We start from the raw sequence: 17,401 nt of genomic DNA on the forward strand, positions 1-17,401 counted from the left end.
CCCATTTGAATGGCGGGGGTGGGGGGGGGTGCAGCTTGCCCCCTGCCTGCAGGGACTCAGAGTTGGGACCTGGGGGCTGTGTGTTCTGGTCCGAAGTCCTAGCCGTGCAGCCGATCCGTGTGATGTGAACCACTTCCTGTACCGTTTGGTGCCTTAGTTTCCCCCAAGGAGTGGAGCTGGTCCGCTCTTTGATGCAGGTCCCTTGGAGGAGGGTTGGGGCAGGGGAGCTGGCTTTCCGAGGGGCTGTACTCCAGCCCTGCAGCCTCAGCGACCCACCCGCTGGGCCCAGTGGGCAGCCATCGCTCTGGGAACCAGGTGGGCGTCCTGGGCAGCTGTGGGGAGAGCCGAGACCCCCAGGCGATATCACAGGGACCGCCAGGTGGCGCCAGTTCACTGTTTCTCCTGTTGTGTGACTCCGTTTCTCTGAAGTGGGAGAACCATCAGAACCTTTCCTCTGGTGGGTGGTTGGGCAGGTACCCGTGGGGTCAGGCTGAAAGTTCACCTCAGGGCAGGAGTGGGTAGCAGCACCAGGAGCAGGGCCCAGCCTCCCCCCCAGCCCCTGCCGTGCCTGCATCTCCACACCTGCTCAGGGCCACTCAGACCCTCAGCGTCGTCCTCGTTCTGTGGTCTTCAGGTAGGGGTGCGGCCGGGAGTGCTCATCTTGGCATTTTCAAGGAAGAAACAGGCGGTGCAAGCCCTCTAGCCTCTCACCGGCCAAGAGAACTTTCCGCCCTGATTGACACGTCCTGTATCCCAGCCACCCCGCGGTAGCCACTGGCCACTTCTGGCTGTTGACCACTGGAAATGCAGCCGGGGCAACCAAGAAAGTTTTCATTTCCCTTCATTTCAATTAGCGTGGATGTAAACAGCCCCACGTGCCCAGTGGCCGTTGTACAGGGGGACACCCAGCTCGCAGCCCTGAAAGGTCAGCACCGCCACCCGGCACGCTGCGCCCACCCCCACGGCCCTTGAAATGAACCACTCCAGACAACGGTATTTCTCCGATTATAGCTTTTTCTTTTTTCCTTTTTTTATGAAAAAGATCACACAGAATTCGCCAACAAACAAAATTCCAAAAGAAACTTAAAAAAAAAAAAAAAAAAAAAAACCAATAATTCCCCCAAAAAACAAAACCGAAGTCTGGCTTTTCCTTCCCTTAAGATTGTCTGGACGAGGCCTCCCGTCCCCCTGGAAGGCGCGGGGGCTGGTAAGTGCTTTCCGGGGCCGGGCCGAGCCGCGGGAGCAGGGTCACTGCGCCCTGCCGGCCCCCTCCCTCCCTCCCTCCCTCCCTCGGCCTCTGCTCTCCCTAACCGCTTCTCCGTTCTGGGGGCGAGTACAGTACACCTGGGCCAGGCAGGGTGGGCAGGTGGGGTGTGCTTGGGACAAAGGGGGGGGGCGTGAAGCTGGGTGCTAGACACAATCTAATAGGAAATAAAAAATAATATTCTGCACGTCAGAATGTTTGCTTTTTTTTTTTATAATTTCATAGCTATTTTTTCACAGTTTTAAAAAGTTTATATTTATATATATTTATATATATTTATCTTTATATATATAATTAAAAAGTGGACTCCATTTAAAGGCGTATGATACAGGGGCGAGGAGAGTCTCTTGGTACAATAAAACTGTACAGGTGACCCACTACCGCCGCCCTCTGGGCTGGCCGAGGCCTGGGCAGGTGGGCTGGCCGAGGCCTGGGTAGGAGGGCCGGGTGTGGCCGGGACGAGGATGTCAGCACCATTGGGGTTGTCTGTAGTGTGAGGGGCTGGACCAGGAGGAGGGGCCCTCAGGGCAGCCCCCCCACCCCCCGCCTGGCACCTGGCTGTCTCGCCCCGTCCAGGCCGTCCTGAGTGGGCGGAGGCCGGTTCCTCCAGCCCTGGCCGGTGCCCAGAGCAGGCCTGGCCTGATTGGTGAGGCTGGCAGGCATCAGGCCCCCCCGTCTCACGGCGGGAGGCTCGGAGTGGGCTCCGTGCTGAGGGAGGGGTCTGGCACGAGGAGCCGGACCCACGAGCAGCGGGAACCCCAGAACGCATGTCAGTTCGGTTCCCTGGAAACCCCCTCCCCGCCGAATCCCCGCTGGGCCTCGGTCGAAGGTGCCTGGGGGTGGGGGGAGGGGGCTGGCCTGGCCAAGTGCTTACAAGGTGCTGGAGGGGAGCCCCTGAGGGGGGCCCGGCAGAGCCATACCCTGATAGCTGAGAGGAACCCCGTCTTGGGGGGGCACCGAGGGGGTCGTGAAGGGGGCCGGAGACGTGTGTACATGTGCGCACACACGTGCATGCATACGGGCACACACATGTACACACGCACGCCAGGGCATCCCAGGGCACACTTGCATGCACGCAGCCCCTGAGACGTGGCAGTGATGGCGAGGGGCCCCCCGATGGGCCGGCCTTCGGGGCCCGAGGCAGCGGGCAGGGCGTGGGCGCTCAGCAGAGCACAGGCACGCCGTCGGTGGAGAAGATCATGCCGGTGGTGGGCTCGTAGGTGCCCGCGAGGTAGTACAGGCCCTCGCTGTCCTGGTACTTCTTGGTCTTGAGCATCTGCTCGTACTGCTCCAGGCCCACCACCAGGCACTTGTGCGACACGGTCTGCACGTCGTTCTCGTCCACGTGCGAGGACTGGTACAGGGCACGCTGCGGGCATGGCAGGCGGGCTCAGGGCAGGTGGCCCGGAAAGACAGGGAAGACGCCCTCCCCCCATCCAGGACCCACAGGATCAGGGAAAGCACCGAGGGCCAAGACAGAGAAAGACGCCCCCCCAGGGAGGCGGAGAGACAGAGGCTGGGATTCCGAGACCAAGAGGGAGCCCTGAAGGATCAGGGCCCAGAAGCGACGGGGGAGACCAAGGGGGAGACCAAGTGCGGCAAACATAGGGTTCAGGGTCGGACGTGGGGTGGGGGGGTCGGAGGCCCAGCCCCCACCGGGCTGCGTGCAGAGGGTTTGAGGCGGCCCGCCCTCCAGCCCACACCCCCTACCTCCATGAAGTCCTTCCTCTGGCTGGAGGCCCGCAGCGCCGCGGGGAGGCCGCGGCCGGACTTCTGGTCCCAGTGCTGTGTGTGTGACAAACACGGGGCGGCGGTGAGCCCGGCCCCAGCCCCCAGAGCCGAGCACCCCGGCCTCAGCCTCAGGGCCGGTGGGGCCACTGCTCCCCCGCGTGACGCGCACAGCCCCGGCCTCACCTGGCCCTCATGGAGGCGCTTGCCCGGGCTGGTCTCCTCGGGGTGGTAGAACCACTTGACGCGGACCACCATGTTGCTGCCCCAGGACTCCCACATGCTCTGGATGCGACCGATGTAGGGCAGGTTGGGGCGGCCGGCCGACAGGAACACAGCGCAGTCCCCGATGCGGATCATTTCCTTGCCGCGCACGATGGCCTTGTAGAACAGCTTGCGGGCCTTGCCCTTCATGCCGCGACGCTGTGGGACACGCGTGTCAGGGAGGCCCGGGCCGGTCCCCAAACCCTGGGGCTCTGCAGAGGGTGGGGTGGGAGGGAGGAGGCCCCTTGCTTGCTCTAACTGGGGGGGACCCCTTCCCCTCTCCATGCTGGGTGTCCACGAGGGGCTTTACCGACACCAAGGACCTCAGCTAAGAGGGACTTCCAGGACCGTCTGGGTGGCTCAGTCGGTTAAGCTCAAGTCACGATCTCCCCCCCATTAATGGGTTCGAGCCCCGCGTCGAGCTCTGTGCTGAGAGCTCAGAACCTGGAGCCTGCTTCGGATTCTGTGACTCTCTCTCTGCCCGCCCCCTCCCTCAAAAAGAAAAGCATTAAAAAAGCAAAAAAACTTCGGGACCTGCACCTCCCCGTCCTGGAGTAGTGCAGGCACACGCCTGGCAGACCCGCACCTGCGGTCCACGGGGCTCGCGGTGGCCGTGCCCTGGGCCCAGCAGCCCTCTGTGGACGGGCGGTTTCCAGACCGTGCCGGTGGGGGACAGGACAGGGAAGCCCAGGGGCTCGCAGCTTGGCCTCTGGACAGAGGGCATGGCTCCACCCCCCACAGCCGGCACACGCCATTCAGGCCCCGGGGCCACAGGGCACTTGCTGCACAGCCTCATTCTACGTCCCCACAGGCAGCGTGGGGCTGGGAGTCGGCCGCCTAAGTGGCCTGAACCAGGGGCGACGGAGTAGGGGACGTGGGCTGAGGGCCGTCACGGGGACGGTGCCAGACCCCAGGGGAAGCCCCTGAAGTCTGTCCGAGGCCCGCAGGAGCCAGCACCAGACTCGCATCTGCCAGGCCCATCGCGTGCCGGGCTTTTCTTAGTCACTCGACAAACATTTCCTGAAGCCTGCTCAGTGCCCCGGCCTGGGCCAGCATGGGGACAGACACGCGGGTTCCGAGGAGGGAAGAGACCTGCCTGTCATCAGGACCCCAAACCCATCAGAGCCCCAGGCAGCTCTGGGGCCTGTCACTGTCCCTAGGGCCAAACCTCCAGGATCCAGGCCTCTGCAAAGCTCTGCCCTCTGGTGACCCGGCGTATCCTCTCTTCAAACCAAGATCTAAAATCACTTTGCCATTTTCACATCGGCTGCCAGATGACTCCAAGCCAATTTGCCCAAACAGGAGAAAACTACGTGCCAATTTCCAACTTTCTCCAACAAGCGCTTTTTCTGCTTTTAATTCATTGGCTCCCTGGTGGTGATGGATTTTCAGAGGTCCTTGTCGCTGATTTCTGCTATGTCCTGTGAACTGCTCAAATGCTTTTCACTTTTCAGCTCAAGGCTGAAAATAAATTTGAGGTGAGGAGGACGGCTAAGATTTCTACACCAACTCCTCTTTGGCCGCCGTGACGTGCCCGGCACCCGCCGGCTACTCCCTTCTCACAGAGCCGCCTCACTCCATGCGGTCCCCCCGGGGGGCTGATCCCGCCCTTGCAGTGAGCACAGGACTCGGTGTGGACACCCTGAACGTCCTGCCCTCCCGCTGGTGGTATAACCGGCTCAGAAGCGGACTTGGCACACGAGCCGAGTGTTCTTTCAGCTTTAGCTTGAACCCCTTGCAAAAAGATACTTCCTCTCTAGTGCCACTTCCGAGCCGGGAGCCACTGAGGCTGCTTGCTGCCAGGAGGGAAGGGCTGTCTGAGCAGGAGACCAGCGCAAAGGCAGGAAGGGGAAACGGAAGCCTGGACTGTGGACCCACAGGGAGGTCTGAAGACGGCCCTTCAAACCCCTGGGCTCCAGCTGTACCTGAAGCCTGGAATTTTCTGTTAAAGTGGCCACTAAGCTCCGCCCTGTGCTCCGTCCGCTGCAGCAGTAAGAACCTCGGCATTACTAGTAAATCTGCAAGTGGCAGATGCTAAAATACGGAATGAGTCGGTCACGGTGAAGGAGAGACGGCAAGGATGTGCCGCCTTCAGCTCAGAAGCTGTCACTCCTCAATACGTCCCAATAAAGCACCTGCTGGGATCAGAGCTCCAGGGGGCCTGGTCAGGAGAGTCAGGGAAGGTTCTACATGTTCAACTCTGCCGTCCCCGGCGGTGGCCCTGCTGAGAGAGGAGCTCTCATCTGGGGCCAGCAATCCAGGTGGGCTTATATGCTCCGCAGTGTCAGAGACGCAGGCTGTCTGCCCCAGGTTCAAGTTAGTGCCTCAAAAGCAGGGACGCCCTCAGGAGAGTGGGTGCCGACTGCTTCCAGATGCCCTGCTCTGCACCCCCATTTTGAGGAGCCCTCTGGGGGACTCTAACTGCCCCTGGTGTCACTGGCACAGGGGGCCCCAAAAAACACGAAGATGGAAACCCCCGAGCTGGGGTCTTCAGAGCTCCCCCCAATTTTTCCAGCCTCGTTGAACCCAGGGAGCTAACACAACACGAATACACCAGCAGCTTCCCGAGGTCCCGAGAGGTGCACGGTCAGACGCCCCCCCGCCAAGCTCATCACTGTCGACCCCCAATTCCCCACACCTGCCCTGGCGGGAAGCGGCTCTGGAGGGGGAACAGACCCGGGAGGCATCATGCCAAGCCCACCTTGGTGGGGGTGTGGCCTCAGTGGGCCTGGGCCAGGGAGACAGGCACCGCAGGCGAACCTGTGAGCCGTACCCGTGGACAAGGGGCACGGGGTGGACCGGTGACCAGGGGGCTATTCCCCACCTGCACGCGGGAGCCTCACGGTGCCTGTGTGCGCGCACAGGTACGTGTGTGGTGCGCGGCCGCGGGTGCACACGGGTGAGCTGGCAGGGCTCCTTCTGGAGAACCGTTCTGTCTACAGAGGTGGCCATGGGACCCAACCAGAACCTTCTCCCTTTGGCTAGCTTGTGGGTGAGGGGACACCCGAGCCAGCCAGGCAGGGAGACCGCCCCAGCCCTCCGCTGCCATCAGAGAGGAGCAAGTGCCTCTTGCCGGGGTCGCCACACGGTCAGCCTGAGGCCCGGAGCCCTTGTGCCGCTACACACGACGCCCCCACCGAGACAGGCTGTGGGGCCACGGGGTTCTGAGACCCCCTGCGGGGCGACCGGGCGCCTGCTGGAGGGGACGGCATCCGTCCCCGCGTGTTCTCTCGCTGGGCCCGAGACCGAGGGCGGCGCTACTCCGCGGAGGAGCCAGCAGAGGGGGCGCGCTCGGGCGCCCCGAGACTCGGGGGACCCGGGTATGAGATGGGGTCCCCGGCCTCACCCCAACCCGCCCCGTGGGGGGCCCGAAGGGGGGGCACACGGGGGGGGGCCGGCCCACCGGAGAACACCACGTCCGGACCCTCCGCCCTCCGCTACCTGGGTGGGCTTGCCGAACCACTTCCAGAGCTGCCGCGCGGGCAGGAAGGCCGCGATCTTGGGCCGGTTCTCCACGGACGGCAGGCGCTGCCGCTTGGCCAGCTCCTTGGTGGTGGGGAGGTGGACGCCCTCCCTCTTCTTGGGTCGGCTCTTGGCCGCGGCCTGAGCCTTGGGCTGCAGAGGCTGCGCGGGCTGCGGCGGGGGCGCCTGGGGCGGGGGCGCCGGGGCCTTCTTGCCCGGAGAGGGGGCAGAGGAGCGAGCCTTGCCCGCCTGCTTGGGCGCCTTGCCTGGCAGGGCCGGCGGCGCCGAGGGGCCGGCCGCGGCGGGAGGCGCCGCCTCGTCGTCTGAGCTGCAGGAAGAATCGTCCGTGGTGGAGGAGGAGGACGAGGAGGACGAGGAGGACGAGGAAGACGAGGAGGAGGATGAGGACGAGGAGGAGGAGGAGGACGAGGAGGAGGATGAGGACGAGGAGGAGGACGACGAGGACGAGGAGGAGGACGAGGAGGAAGAGGACGAGGACGAGGAGGAGGACGACGAGGACGAGGAGGAGGATGCCCTGGAGCTGGAGGCGCTACAGTTCCGGCCGCCGCCGCCGCCCTGGCCCTCCTCCTCCCCCTCGGTCTCTGAGCTGCTGCTGCTGCTGCCACTGTCGCTGCTGCTACCGCCGCTCTCCGACTCCTCGGCCCCGTCCTGCTCCGCCTGGCCCTTGTCCGGGCTCTTGGGCTCACCCGAGTCCTCGAACTCGAGCCCGGCCCCGGGCTCCTGGGTCAGGTCGCCGTCCCCGGACTTGGGCCGGGCGGCCTTGGGCTCGCCACTGCCTGTGGCCGGCGGGTAGCCGCCCAGGCCCAGGAGGCCCTTGGGCTCCTGCCAGCCCCCGGCTCCGGGGTCATCCCGCAGAAGCAGGGCCTCTTTGGCCTTCTTGCTTTTGGGCGACGTCACACCCTCGTGGTCCAGCTTGACGAGCGGCTCGGCCTCCTCCCCGGGCCTCCGGGCGCCCTTGGCGGCCGCCTCTTCCGCGGCCCGGGCCTTCTTGGGCTTGGGGCGGGTGGCGGGCATGGCGATGGGCATGGCGACGAGGGGGGTGGGGGCCAGGACCGCAGCGGGGGCCGGCAGCTCCCCAAAGGGCTCAGGAGCCGGGCAGCTGGTGAAGGTGGACGGGGCGGGGCTGGCCTGCGGGGCTGCCGGGCGAGACTTGGGGGCTTTGGCTCGCTTGTCCGCGGGTTCTGGGGGGCTCTTCTTGGAGCCTGGGGTGCTGATGGGCTCCAGGGCCAACGGGGTACTGGGGACCTCCTCTGTCGGGGCCCCCTCTTCCAGGACGGCGGCTCTGTCTAGAAGAAAGAAGGAACAAGCTTACGTGAGGTCAGGGCAGCGAGGGGCTTCCCGAGCCCAAAAGCCCAGTTTCTGCGCTGGCCCTGCTGCTTCCTCTGCGGTGACCGGGTGCTGGGCCTGGACGCTGCCCGCTCTGGGCCCAGGATGAGCGACTCTCACATCGCTGTCATCCCACGTGTGGTGACCCCCAAGCAGTCCTTGGCAGCCTCGGCTCTTAACACCTGTCCCTGGATTCTGGCGTAAACAACTCGGCTGCCCAGGAGTCAGCTCTGCCTGAGGCAGATGAACGCTGACTCCCTGAGCCTCAGTGTCCCACTCTATCAAAGGGTCCGAGCGGCCCTGCAGCTGAGTTCCCACGGAGGGGGGGGGGGGGCGCGGTCTCTGCGCGCAGACCCCACGGCATCCCGCGTCCGCAGCAAGTCCCCCCCATGCCTGCACCTGCCCCTGTGTCTCGGCCGAGGCAGAGCTGGGGCTAACGTACCACTCTTGGCTTTGGTGCTCGGTTTCCGCCCACGCCCTCGTGCCTTGGTGCCCGGCTCCTCGGACCCTGGCGTGCCCCCGTCTTTGCTGTCCCCGGTGTCTTTGCTGGTCTTTCGGCTGCGGCGCTTGGCACTTGGCACCAGGAGGGCTGGGGACGGCTCCGCACCTGCGGGAGAGGGACACGGTGGCTCAAGCCTGGGTCTCTGCTCTCCCAGCCACCAGAGCATCATCCATCGTGGGGGACAGGGACCGGAAGGCCCTGCGGCTGAATCCGCTCGGCCTGCCTGGAGGGGCTGTGCAGCTGGAGAGGGGGACTCCCTCTGCAGGGACACAGCTCAGGGGTCTGCAGGCACAAAAAGCTCCACAGGGGTCCCCGAATGAATGGACTGGGTGGGAGTGAGCAAAGATCCACTCTCGTGGGTTCTATAACCCACTTGGAGGATGCTCAAAACCACAGACCCCCAGAGGTCCAAGTCCTGGCTCTGCCTCTAACTAGATGTAGGACCCCAGGAAGAGTCATTTCCCTCCTCGACGCTGAGCTTCGTATTGGTCAGTCACGGGGAATGGGATCTCTGGAAGCGCAGGACGAAGCCAGGAACTCCATGCTCTCGTGGAAATGTGAAGCCTGGAACCATCGGGAACGGTGCCCGACCAGCCTCGACGGCCTGGACTGCTCGGGGACGCAGACCTGGGGAGCCCGGGAGCCCCTCCCCCAAGCCCACTGTGGGAGCCCCACCCGTGGCTCCTGCCATTTCCACCCCACGGGTGCAAATGGTCGGAACGGTGGCCAGAGCCCAGGACTGGGCCCGCAGGGGAGCCGGTGTGGACGTGGGGGTCACCCCTGCCAGGGCAACAGGACCGCCACTCACACTGGATCTTATAGTCGGGAGGCAGAAGGCGGATGTGGGAGAGGGGGATCCTCCCCGTGTCCCCGTCATCGAACTCCACTGTGATCAGGTCCCCGTCGTCCTCGAGGCCTAGCAAGCCTGTTGGCAGAGGGGCAGGGTCAAGGACGCCAGCGGACCCCCGCTCTCCGGTGCCCACAAGGGCGAAAAGGGAGCAGAAAACAGCCGGTGAGCAGCTCTGGGCCTGCGATGTGTAGCGGCACGTATCCAGTGGTACAGAATGTGAGTCTTAGAGTCTTGTGGTCCAGCAGGAGCACTGGCACCTGCCATTCCACCGAGCGTGTGTCCTGACTCGCTCCCAAGACCCTCCCGAGAGCACAGGGAAGCAAGAGCAGGGGCGGGAAGCCTGCAGGCCGGACCTGGTGGGTCAGTGGCCAACTGCGGGAGCGGGGCGTTTCCCAGACCACCACCTGCACGGTGAAGGGCTTCCCCTGCTGCTGGGGGCCTGGGAGGGGGCCTGCTTCACAAGGGAGCCCTGCCAGGCTCGGGCCCAAGAGGCGCCAAGCGCCTCTGTAGGCAGGGGTCAGGGGACCCCAACACCGGACAGGCTGAGGGTTTACGCCTGGGGCACAGGAGAGTTAGGTGGGTCCCCAAACCCCAAGAACTGTCTGCCGGCCGGTGGCAGGAAGCCATGGGTAATGGGGACCAGAGGTCGCCACAAAACGTGCCTGTCGATGCACAGGCCTTCCCATCTGCTTAGTACAGACCACCTGACCCGAGAGGCCAGCCTCTCAACGAGACAGACACGGACCAGAGAGGTCAGGGGGCTGAAGAGCACAGAACCCCCGAAGAGATGGCAAGGGCAAGTCAGGAGAAAAGGGAGCTGCAGAAACTCAAACGTGGAAACAGTCCTTTCTCCGCGAAGTTTACGAAAAGAGAACACAGATACCAGCAAATGTGGTAAGAAACAAAATCAGATAAAAACAAGAAGACGGAACACAAAAAGTTGGGGGAAAAAAAACACGCAGAGAATAAGAAAAAACTCTAGGAATTTCTTACACGACAGCAGGAATTTCAAAACTTCAGTAGATGGAAAGGCCAGAAGGTCGGGGTTAGTTGAGGAAACCTCCCGAGAGGTTGAACAAAAAGGTGAAGAAACAGACGATAGGAATAAAGATAACAGGCACTGCAGGCCAGCACACGGTCCCAGGGAGGGCTGCAGGGGACAGGGAGTGGCTCCTGGAGAGCCACACACGGAGTTTCCAGAACAAAGGAAATTTGCTTCACAAAGCCCTCAGGCCCCAAACACCCAGCAACACACACACAGAGACACTCAGAGACACACACACACACACACGCACATAGACACACACAGCCGTGCATAGAGACTTGCACAAAAACATATACACAAAGACAGACACACACAAACCCACATGAAATTCCAGATCTAGGAATAACGAGAACACCCTCAAAGTTTCCAGAGAGAAAGCAGGGCTCCTACAAAGATGTAGTTTTAACGATGACATCAAATTTAGACGTCAACAGCCAGATAATAACGGAAGGCACAGTGACTTTGAAAATTATTTCCAACCTTGACTTTATCCCCAACTCAACTATCTTTTAAGAACATGCCAAAATAAAGCGATCTCAAGCGTGCGTGTACTAGAGGGATTTACCTCCTAGGATCCTCTGTCAGAAAGCTACAGAAAGATTCTCCATGGGAACAGAACAAGGAAGAGAAAGACGCGAATGAAACACAGGAGCTGGAGAAATGGAATTCTGAGCGATCCCCAGGGGACGGACCAAGAGTGACCCTGCCATGGTCTCTCTGGGGCAGGGGGGTGGGGGAGACTTCCTGCCCGGCATCCGTGTTCCACCTCCTGGGTGGGTGTGGATGTCGGGCCGCAGCGGGTACACTGTCTCTGCCGTCTGGCTGTTGGTCTGAAGAACGAACATCCAGAGCTCAGCTCCTGGAAACGTCAGTTTTGCACCGTGTGAGGATCTGTGGTTTCTGTCCAACACCTGCAGCTTCTGGGGCACCTGTTATTTACGTCAGCCTTGCTTCCCATCTCTTACTCGGCTAACAACACCCCGGTCTTCCCGGGGTGGCCACCGTCTCCTCTCCCGGGTCACAAGTGGAATCAGAAAGCCAACCTCACTTGCTGGTGTCGGCAACGAGCACGTGACCCAGGCTCAAGGACGAGACTCACAGCCGCCGCCGAAATCCACGTGACCCAAGCCAGTTCCGGGGGCCCCGTCCCACGTGTCCCCATACGGGAAATGAGAGCAATTCCCCCGACGGCAGGATCTGTCAATCTGGGGCAGCACCGTCCCCGAGGAGCTGGGTGTGAAGCCGGCGCAGCCGAGAGCGGACCGAGGGCCTGAGCGCCGGGCCGGCCCTGCCGGAAGCCACGCGAGGAAGTGGGGGAATGAGGGGGAGGATGGGGGGGGGGGGGGGGTTGCCGAGGATGCCTCACCTCGGACCACGGTGCCTGGGTAGAGGCAGCGGTACTGCTGGCTCCAGTAGGCTGCGATCCTGGTCCCTTGTGGCAAGAAGCGCGTGGAGGCCGGCCTCACGTCGTTGATCTGCGAGGGTGAAGGATTGAGTGCCAGGGGTGACCGGGAACAGCCCGGCCCCCGACCGCCCGGCGGCCCCCCCCCCCCGGCCCCCCTCACCGCCTCCTGCAGCAGCTGCTCCAGACAGTAGATGTGGGGCCGGTTCCCACGCTCGCCCTCCACCACCACACGGTATCTGCAAGGCCACGGCAGGCGCGGTGTGAGGTGACGGAGACGGCGGCCCCTCCCGGAGGAACCCTGCACCTCGACCACCGGCCCCAGCGGCGCCAGCTCTGCCTCCCAGACCGCTCGATGGCATGTCAGAGCCTGGGGAGCTGCTGGCGTGCGGTCTGAACCTGGGGCGAGGCTCTCCCCTTCTGGGCCTCGGTTTCCTCATCTGTACAGCTAGGGGGGTTCAGATCCGAGAGAGGCCAGCACAGACCGGCTGGCCACGCCCACTGGGGGGGGGCCTCCCTCAGCAGGCACCGCCCTCCCGGGCACCGTGCATCTGGTTCTAGGGAGAAGCAGTCGCAGCTCAGAGGAGCAAAGCAACCCGCCCATAGAGGCCCAGCAAGGCCCCCTGGACCCTGGACTGGGGGAGGGTCTGCAGGCTCTGAGGCCGGTGCCACCCCCGCCCAGGCCCCCACTCACATGTCTGGGGAGTGCACCGTCTGCACGTGCCCGGCATACAGCAGCTTATCATCCATGGGGATAAGCACACGCAAGCCGTCTTTCAGCTCGTCCTTGTCGATGACGCAGGAGCGCGGGGCTGCAGGGGGACACGCAGGGAGGCAGGGCTGGAGCCAGGGGGCAGCCGAGAGACCCTCCTTCCGTGCGCAGCCCCTCCCCTCCTGGCCCAGGCCCTTGCAGAGATCCCAGGCAGGTGTGAACCAAGTGTGATCTCCTACACGAGCCACCCCTCCTCCACCCAAAGACCACCACCCTTGGCGCCTGGGCATGAGGCCCCAGGTCGCCAGCCCGTCCACCGCTGCCTCTCCCACCAGACCTCCAGGACTTTCCACTGTTGTTTTCTCTTCCTGGAATGCTCTGTGTCGTGGTGGAAACCAATCCCCGCCTTGGCCAAACTTCCAGGCCACGCTCTCCGCGTTCCTCACCTGTCCTCAGCTGAAAGCTGCCTCTCCCCCCCGGCTTAGAGGCCACCCCCTCCGGAACCCCCACACCAGATATTCCCCATTTTCCTTTTCCACACTGACCACACTGCTCTGGATTCCAGGGCTCCCTCCTCCTGCCCTGTGAGACCTTGAATCCGGCCCCACCCTGTCATGACCCACACGGCTCGCTGGCTGGCCCGCCTGTTTCTTCATTCCTGCCTGCACGCACACCCACCCCTGCCACAGCCTCACCATGGGCAGAGTGGACACCCACCCCTTGTCGCCGAGTGTGGCCGTGAGACTTCCTCCGGCCAATGGCACAAGGGTGGGAGTGATCAAATACTGATTCTGAATCTAGGCCTCCGGAGGTCTGGTCAGCTCCCACTTTCCGTCGTGAGCCTCTGGCAGTACGGCCCCAGGAAAAGCACGCCCCGGCTCACCCACAGGCCCAGGGGGTGAACGGCCCCGGAGTGGAGCTGACCCTGCGTCTGTGGACCTCCAGCTGTCCTGCTGCTGTGGCAACAAGCCCAGGCGAGGTCAGCCCGGCTGCCTTACAGACCACTGAGACCCATAATGGATACCTACTACCAGCTACCACTGGGTAACTCTTTGTTACACGGCAACAGCTGACTGATACGCTCCCAATCAGGTGATTAAGTTCCCCAGCTCTGCACATCCTCTTGTTCCACACCCGCCCCACCCAATTCACATCCTCAGTCTCTCCTCAGAGCTCCACACCCCTGGGTCCAGGTGCCAGGTGTATGTCATTTACCCGGATGTTCTCCAGGCACCCCAGACTCCAGCCAGCAAAGTGTGGCATGTGATCTCTCCCTGCTCCCCTTACACGCCCACCCCACCACCACCCATACTCACTCGTTCTGGTCTGCTCACACAGCCCCCCTCTCCCTCGCGACGTGCTCAAACCCACCCCATATCCCTCCGTGCTGCCCCTGCCACCATCGCTCACCGGATCCCCACAAGGGCCTCCCTACCTGGACTCCTGTCCCCCTCAGGGCCACCCCCAAGTCATTCTATACAAAGCAGTCAGAAAGCACTTTCCAAAACCAGTCCGACTGTCCTCATCTACTTCCAGCCGCGGACGGCTTCTTATTTTCATTAGGGCAAACTGTGACCACAGCCCAGAGATGGGGCCGTCTGCCTCTCCCTCCTCCGCCACCCAGCTTACTAAACCAGAGCCAAGCCGGCCTCTCTCGGTTTACCACAGATACCATGCCCCCACCCAACCTCAGGGCCCCTGCACATGCCCACTCCCTGGGGTAGCTCAGCCCCTGCCCACTGCTTCCCCAGGGGGACCTCCAGCCACCCCCCCCACACACACACGCTCTGGGCCTGAGCCGACAGGGCATCGAGGGCACTTACCTGGAGTCAGTGGCCGCTCCGCAGCCCCACCACGTGGCAGGTGCTCATCCTCAGAGAAGCTCGAGTCCTGATTGGGCTCAAAGTCCTCCTCTGCAGCCATGCTCTCCATCAGCTTGCTCACGGCTCCCCCCTTCCCCCGGTTCTGGGGACAGAGCACAGCAGACCCACGGCTCGGGGCACGCCGTGCAAGTCCCGCTGCTTAGGACCCTCCCTGGAAACCCCGGAGTCTCGGTCAGGCTGCAGGGGCATCTGCCACGTGAGTGGTACAGGGCCGAGGGGGTGGTGTCCGTGAGATCGGCAAGCAACCCGAGTGGCCAGGGCCTGCGTGGGCTGAGGCAACACTTCCGGACACACAGTTGGGGGGCGGGGGAGCCTGGGGTCTCAGTCACTTGCATGTCCAACTTCGCCTCAGGTCATGATCATGGCTTGTGGTTTCTAATCCCGCATGGGGCTCTGTGCTCACAGCTCAGAGCCTGGAGCCTGCTTCGGATTGTCTCCCCTCTCTCTGCCCCTCCCCCTCTCATGCTCTGTTTCTCTCTCTCAAAAATAAACATTAAAAAAAAAGCCTGCTGGGGACAAGGTGGTGTGGGGGGTGGGCACGCCCAGCATGCCCCATCTGGGAGGGACCTATGAGGACCTGGCTCCTGGGGCACCGCGAGCCTCACCTCCTTTTTCACCTCCTTCCCTTTGGCCTTGGCCTTGCTCCTCTTGGCAGTGGCCGGGGAGCTGGTGTGGGGGGCCCGGGCCTCTGGGGGCAGGGCGGGAACACGGGGCGGGGGCAGCGCCGCCCCTCCTGAGCTGGCCTCCTTCCCCTTCTTCTTCTGGGGGAGGAAGCAACAGAGGTGCAGTCACAGGCCGTCCTCGCCATCCCGGAAAGGAACGAAACCCCTTCCCTCCCCTCCCCCAAGTACGTTTGTTTTTCATCTTTTCATCATCTTAACTGCTTCATTATTACTATATGTTGCTTATTGTAAAAAAAAAAAAAAAAAATCACCAAAGTGCATATAGGTGCAACTTCCTCTCCAATGAATCCTGTCAAGTGCACAGCGCTAACTAGAGTCACTAGAGGCTGTGTGGTGTACCCTTCCAGAGCTTTCCAAAAGCACATACAACGGAGTAAATACACAGGCTATGAAGATACATTTGTGCACAAGCGGTATTTTTTTTTTTAACACAAATGGGAATTTGCCAAATGTCCTGCTTTGCAACTTTCCCTCCCAAATATGTCTGATATAGAGGCTGCTTAGCTTTGTTTTTAACAGCTGCTCAATGTGCAGCTGTGGGAGGGGGCGCCATTCATTCAACCGCCCTCCCACAACCCGGTGATGGATGCATCGGCTGCCTCCATTTTAACACGCTTCCAAATGAAGCCACAAAAAACCAGGATGGTGCCGGGTGGTCCCACAGGCACGTTCCTGAAAGAAGGACGAAGACCCTTTCGGCTGCGGCGGGTCACTTGGGGCGTGCCTGAGTAACTCTGAGCTCAGCCACGCCCACCCCAGCTCCAAGCCCCGCCCCCAGGTGGTAAGGGGCAAGGGGCCGCTCGCTGCGTATTGGTCCGCATTCAGCCACGCCCACCCCAGCCTCGCTGCTCCCTGCCCCCACCACAGGGCCGGGTGGAGGCTCCGCGGATTCTCTGCACTCAGCCCCGCCCCCCACGGTGGGGTGAAGGGACCGCTACTCGTCCCCGCAGCCTCGAAACCAGCCCAACCCCACGGGCATGGCTTCGTTTATCAGAGCAAAGCACTGGAAACAACCTGTCTGTCCTGCGGCCTGTCAGGGAAACACTGGGGCATCTACAGATACAGTTACAAGCTTTGCTACAGCGTCTGAGAGTCCTGCTCCAGGAAGAGGCAGGGGGCGCCGTGGCCAGGACAACAAAGTGGGGATACTTGGCGCCAGAAGGAAGCTCAGACTATAATCTCCGTGACCCAGGAGAGGTGGGCGGCAGGGGGCAAGGGGTAACTTTATGCTTTTTAAAAGACACATTCCTGAAACAAAACAACCAAGTCAAAGGACCAGAGGATGTGGGAAATTAATAAATAAATAAAAAAAAAAACAAACCACTGGACAAATGTTACCAAGACCACAGCGGAAGTCACAACTTCCTATCAGACAAGTGACATTCACAGCCAACAGCATTATAAGGGTCAAAACAGACAATGTTACAGGGATAGAAGGTATTCAGTCTGGATCCCCATTTGGGAGAGGGAAATACATATATATTTTCTTGTTTCTGATGCATCATGCCTTAATCCAGTTCACATTTCTGAAATCGGAAGGCATCCAGGGGGTCGAAGGAACCACCTTTCTCCACAAACACCTGCTGAAAACGGACAGCTCACTGAATGGCCTCTACCTTCGCAGCTGTGCACATGGGGCCAGCAGAGGACAGCAAGCAAAGTTCTGAGTGGACTTGTATTTGCTTCCTTTTCTGTATCTTCCAAGGCAGTGTTATCATCAGGTATCACTGAGACCTCTTTCTTTCCCACTGATGAGAGAGCCCTTTTCTGGGAAACTTATTATTATTATTCGAGTAAGAAAAGAACTCCAACAAGCCCTGTACCCAGAACAGACATGGTCACTGCCATGGTCATTATGGCAGAAAAATACCATCCTCAACCCAATCACCGCATGGTTGATGGCAGCGGAGAATGAAAACCAAGGGGTGGGTGCAGTTGGAGGGATGTTATTCAGCCATTTAGAAATATTGATTTAAAAAAAAAGTAAAATAAGGCTGATGGCAAGTGGGAATATCCAAGTCTAAAAAAGCAGGATACAAAAGCGGGTCTCAAAACACTATGAACAGTGGTTGCTCCTGTGGTGACTTCACTGGCATCTGATTTCTTTTGTTGACAATTAGTCTCTCCTGTTCTAGTCTCTTACTGTGTCATCAGAAGGCTGGGATTGGGTGAGCCCCCGATCTTCTCCCCAGCAGAAGGTACCATATCTTGGCAAAGGGCCCAGGGGGCAGCCTGGCCCGGGGCGGGTGTTCAGAGCTT

The 17,401-nt window shown here is 61.4% G+C and overlaps 1 protein-coding gene across 1 annotated transcript in view; it reads right to left on the bottom strand.

The window, feature by feature from the left end:
• Positions 1–1,466: 1,466 nt before the first annotated feature.
• TNRC18 (trinucleotide repeat containing 18) overlaps positions 1,467–17,401 on the bottom strand; it is an 85,756-nt gene continuing 69,821 nt past the window's right edge. The window contains exons 20-30 of the mRNA XM_040455636.1: positions 15,065–15,220; positions 14,400–14,541; positions 12,559–12,676; positions 12,028–12,103; positions 11,829–11,937; positions 9,376–9,492; positions 8,508–8,672; positions 6,698–8,025; positions 3,179–3,415; positions 2,975–3,049; positions 1,467–2,633 (exon numbers count right to left, since the gene is read on the bottom strand). Of these exons, the coding sequence (XP_040311570.1) occupies positions 2,427–2,633; positions 2,975–3,049; positions 3,179–3,415; positions 6,698–8,025; positions 8,508–8,672; positions 9,376–9,492; positions 11,829–11,937; positions 12,028–12,103; positions 12,559–12,676; positions 14,400–14,541; positions 15,065–15,220 (2,730 nt within the window). The 3' untranslated portion in view covers positions 1,467–2,426. The remainder of the gene's footprint in view (positions 2,634–2,974; positions 3,050–3,178; positions 3,416–6,697; positions 8,026–8,507; positions 8,673–9,375; positions 9,493–11,828; positions 11,938–12,027; positions 12,104–12,558; positions 12,677–14,399; positions 14,542–15,064; positions 15,221–17,401) is intronic.

The sequence above is a fragment of the Herpailurus yagouaroundi genome, unplaced genomic scaffold (assembly GCF_014898765.1).
Source record: "Herpailurus yagouaroundi ecotype Mexico unplaced genomic scaffold, PumYag 216, whole genome shotgun sequence".
Taxonomy (NCBI): Eukaryota; Metazoa; Chordata; class Mammalia; order Carnivora; family Felidae; genus Herpailurus; species Herpailurus yagouaroundi.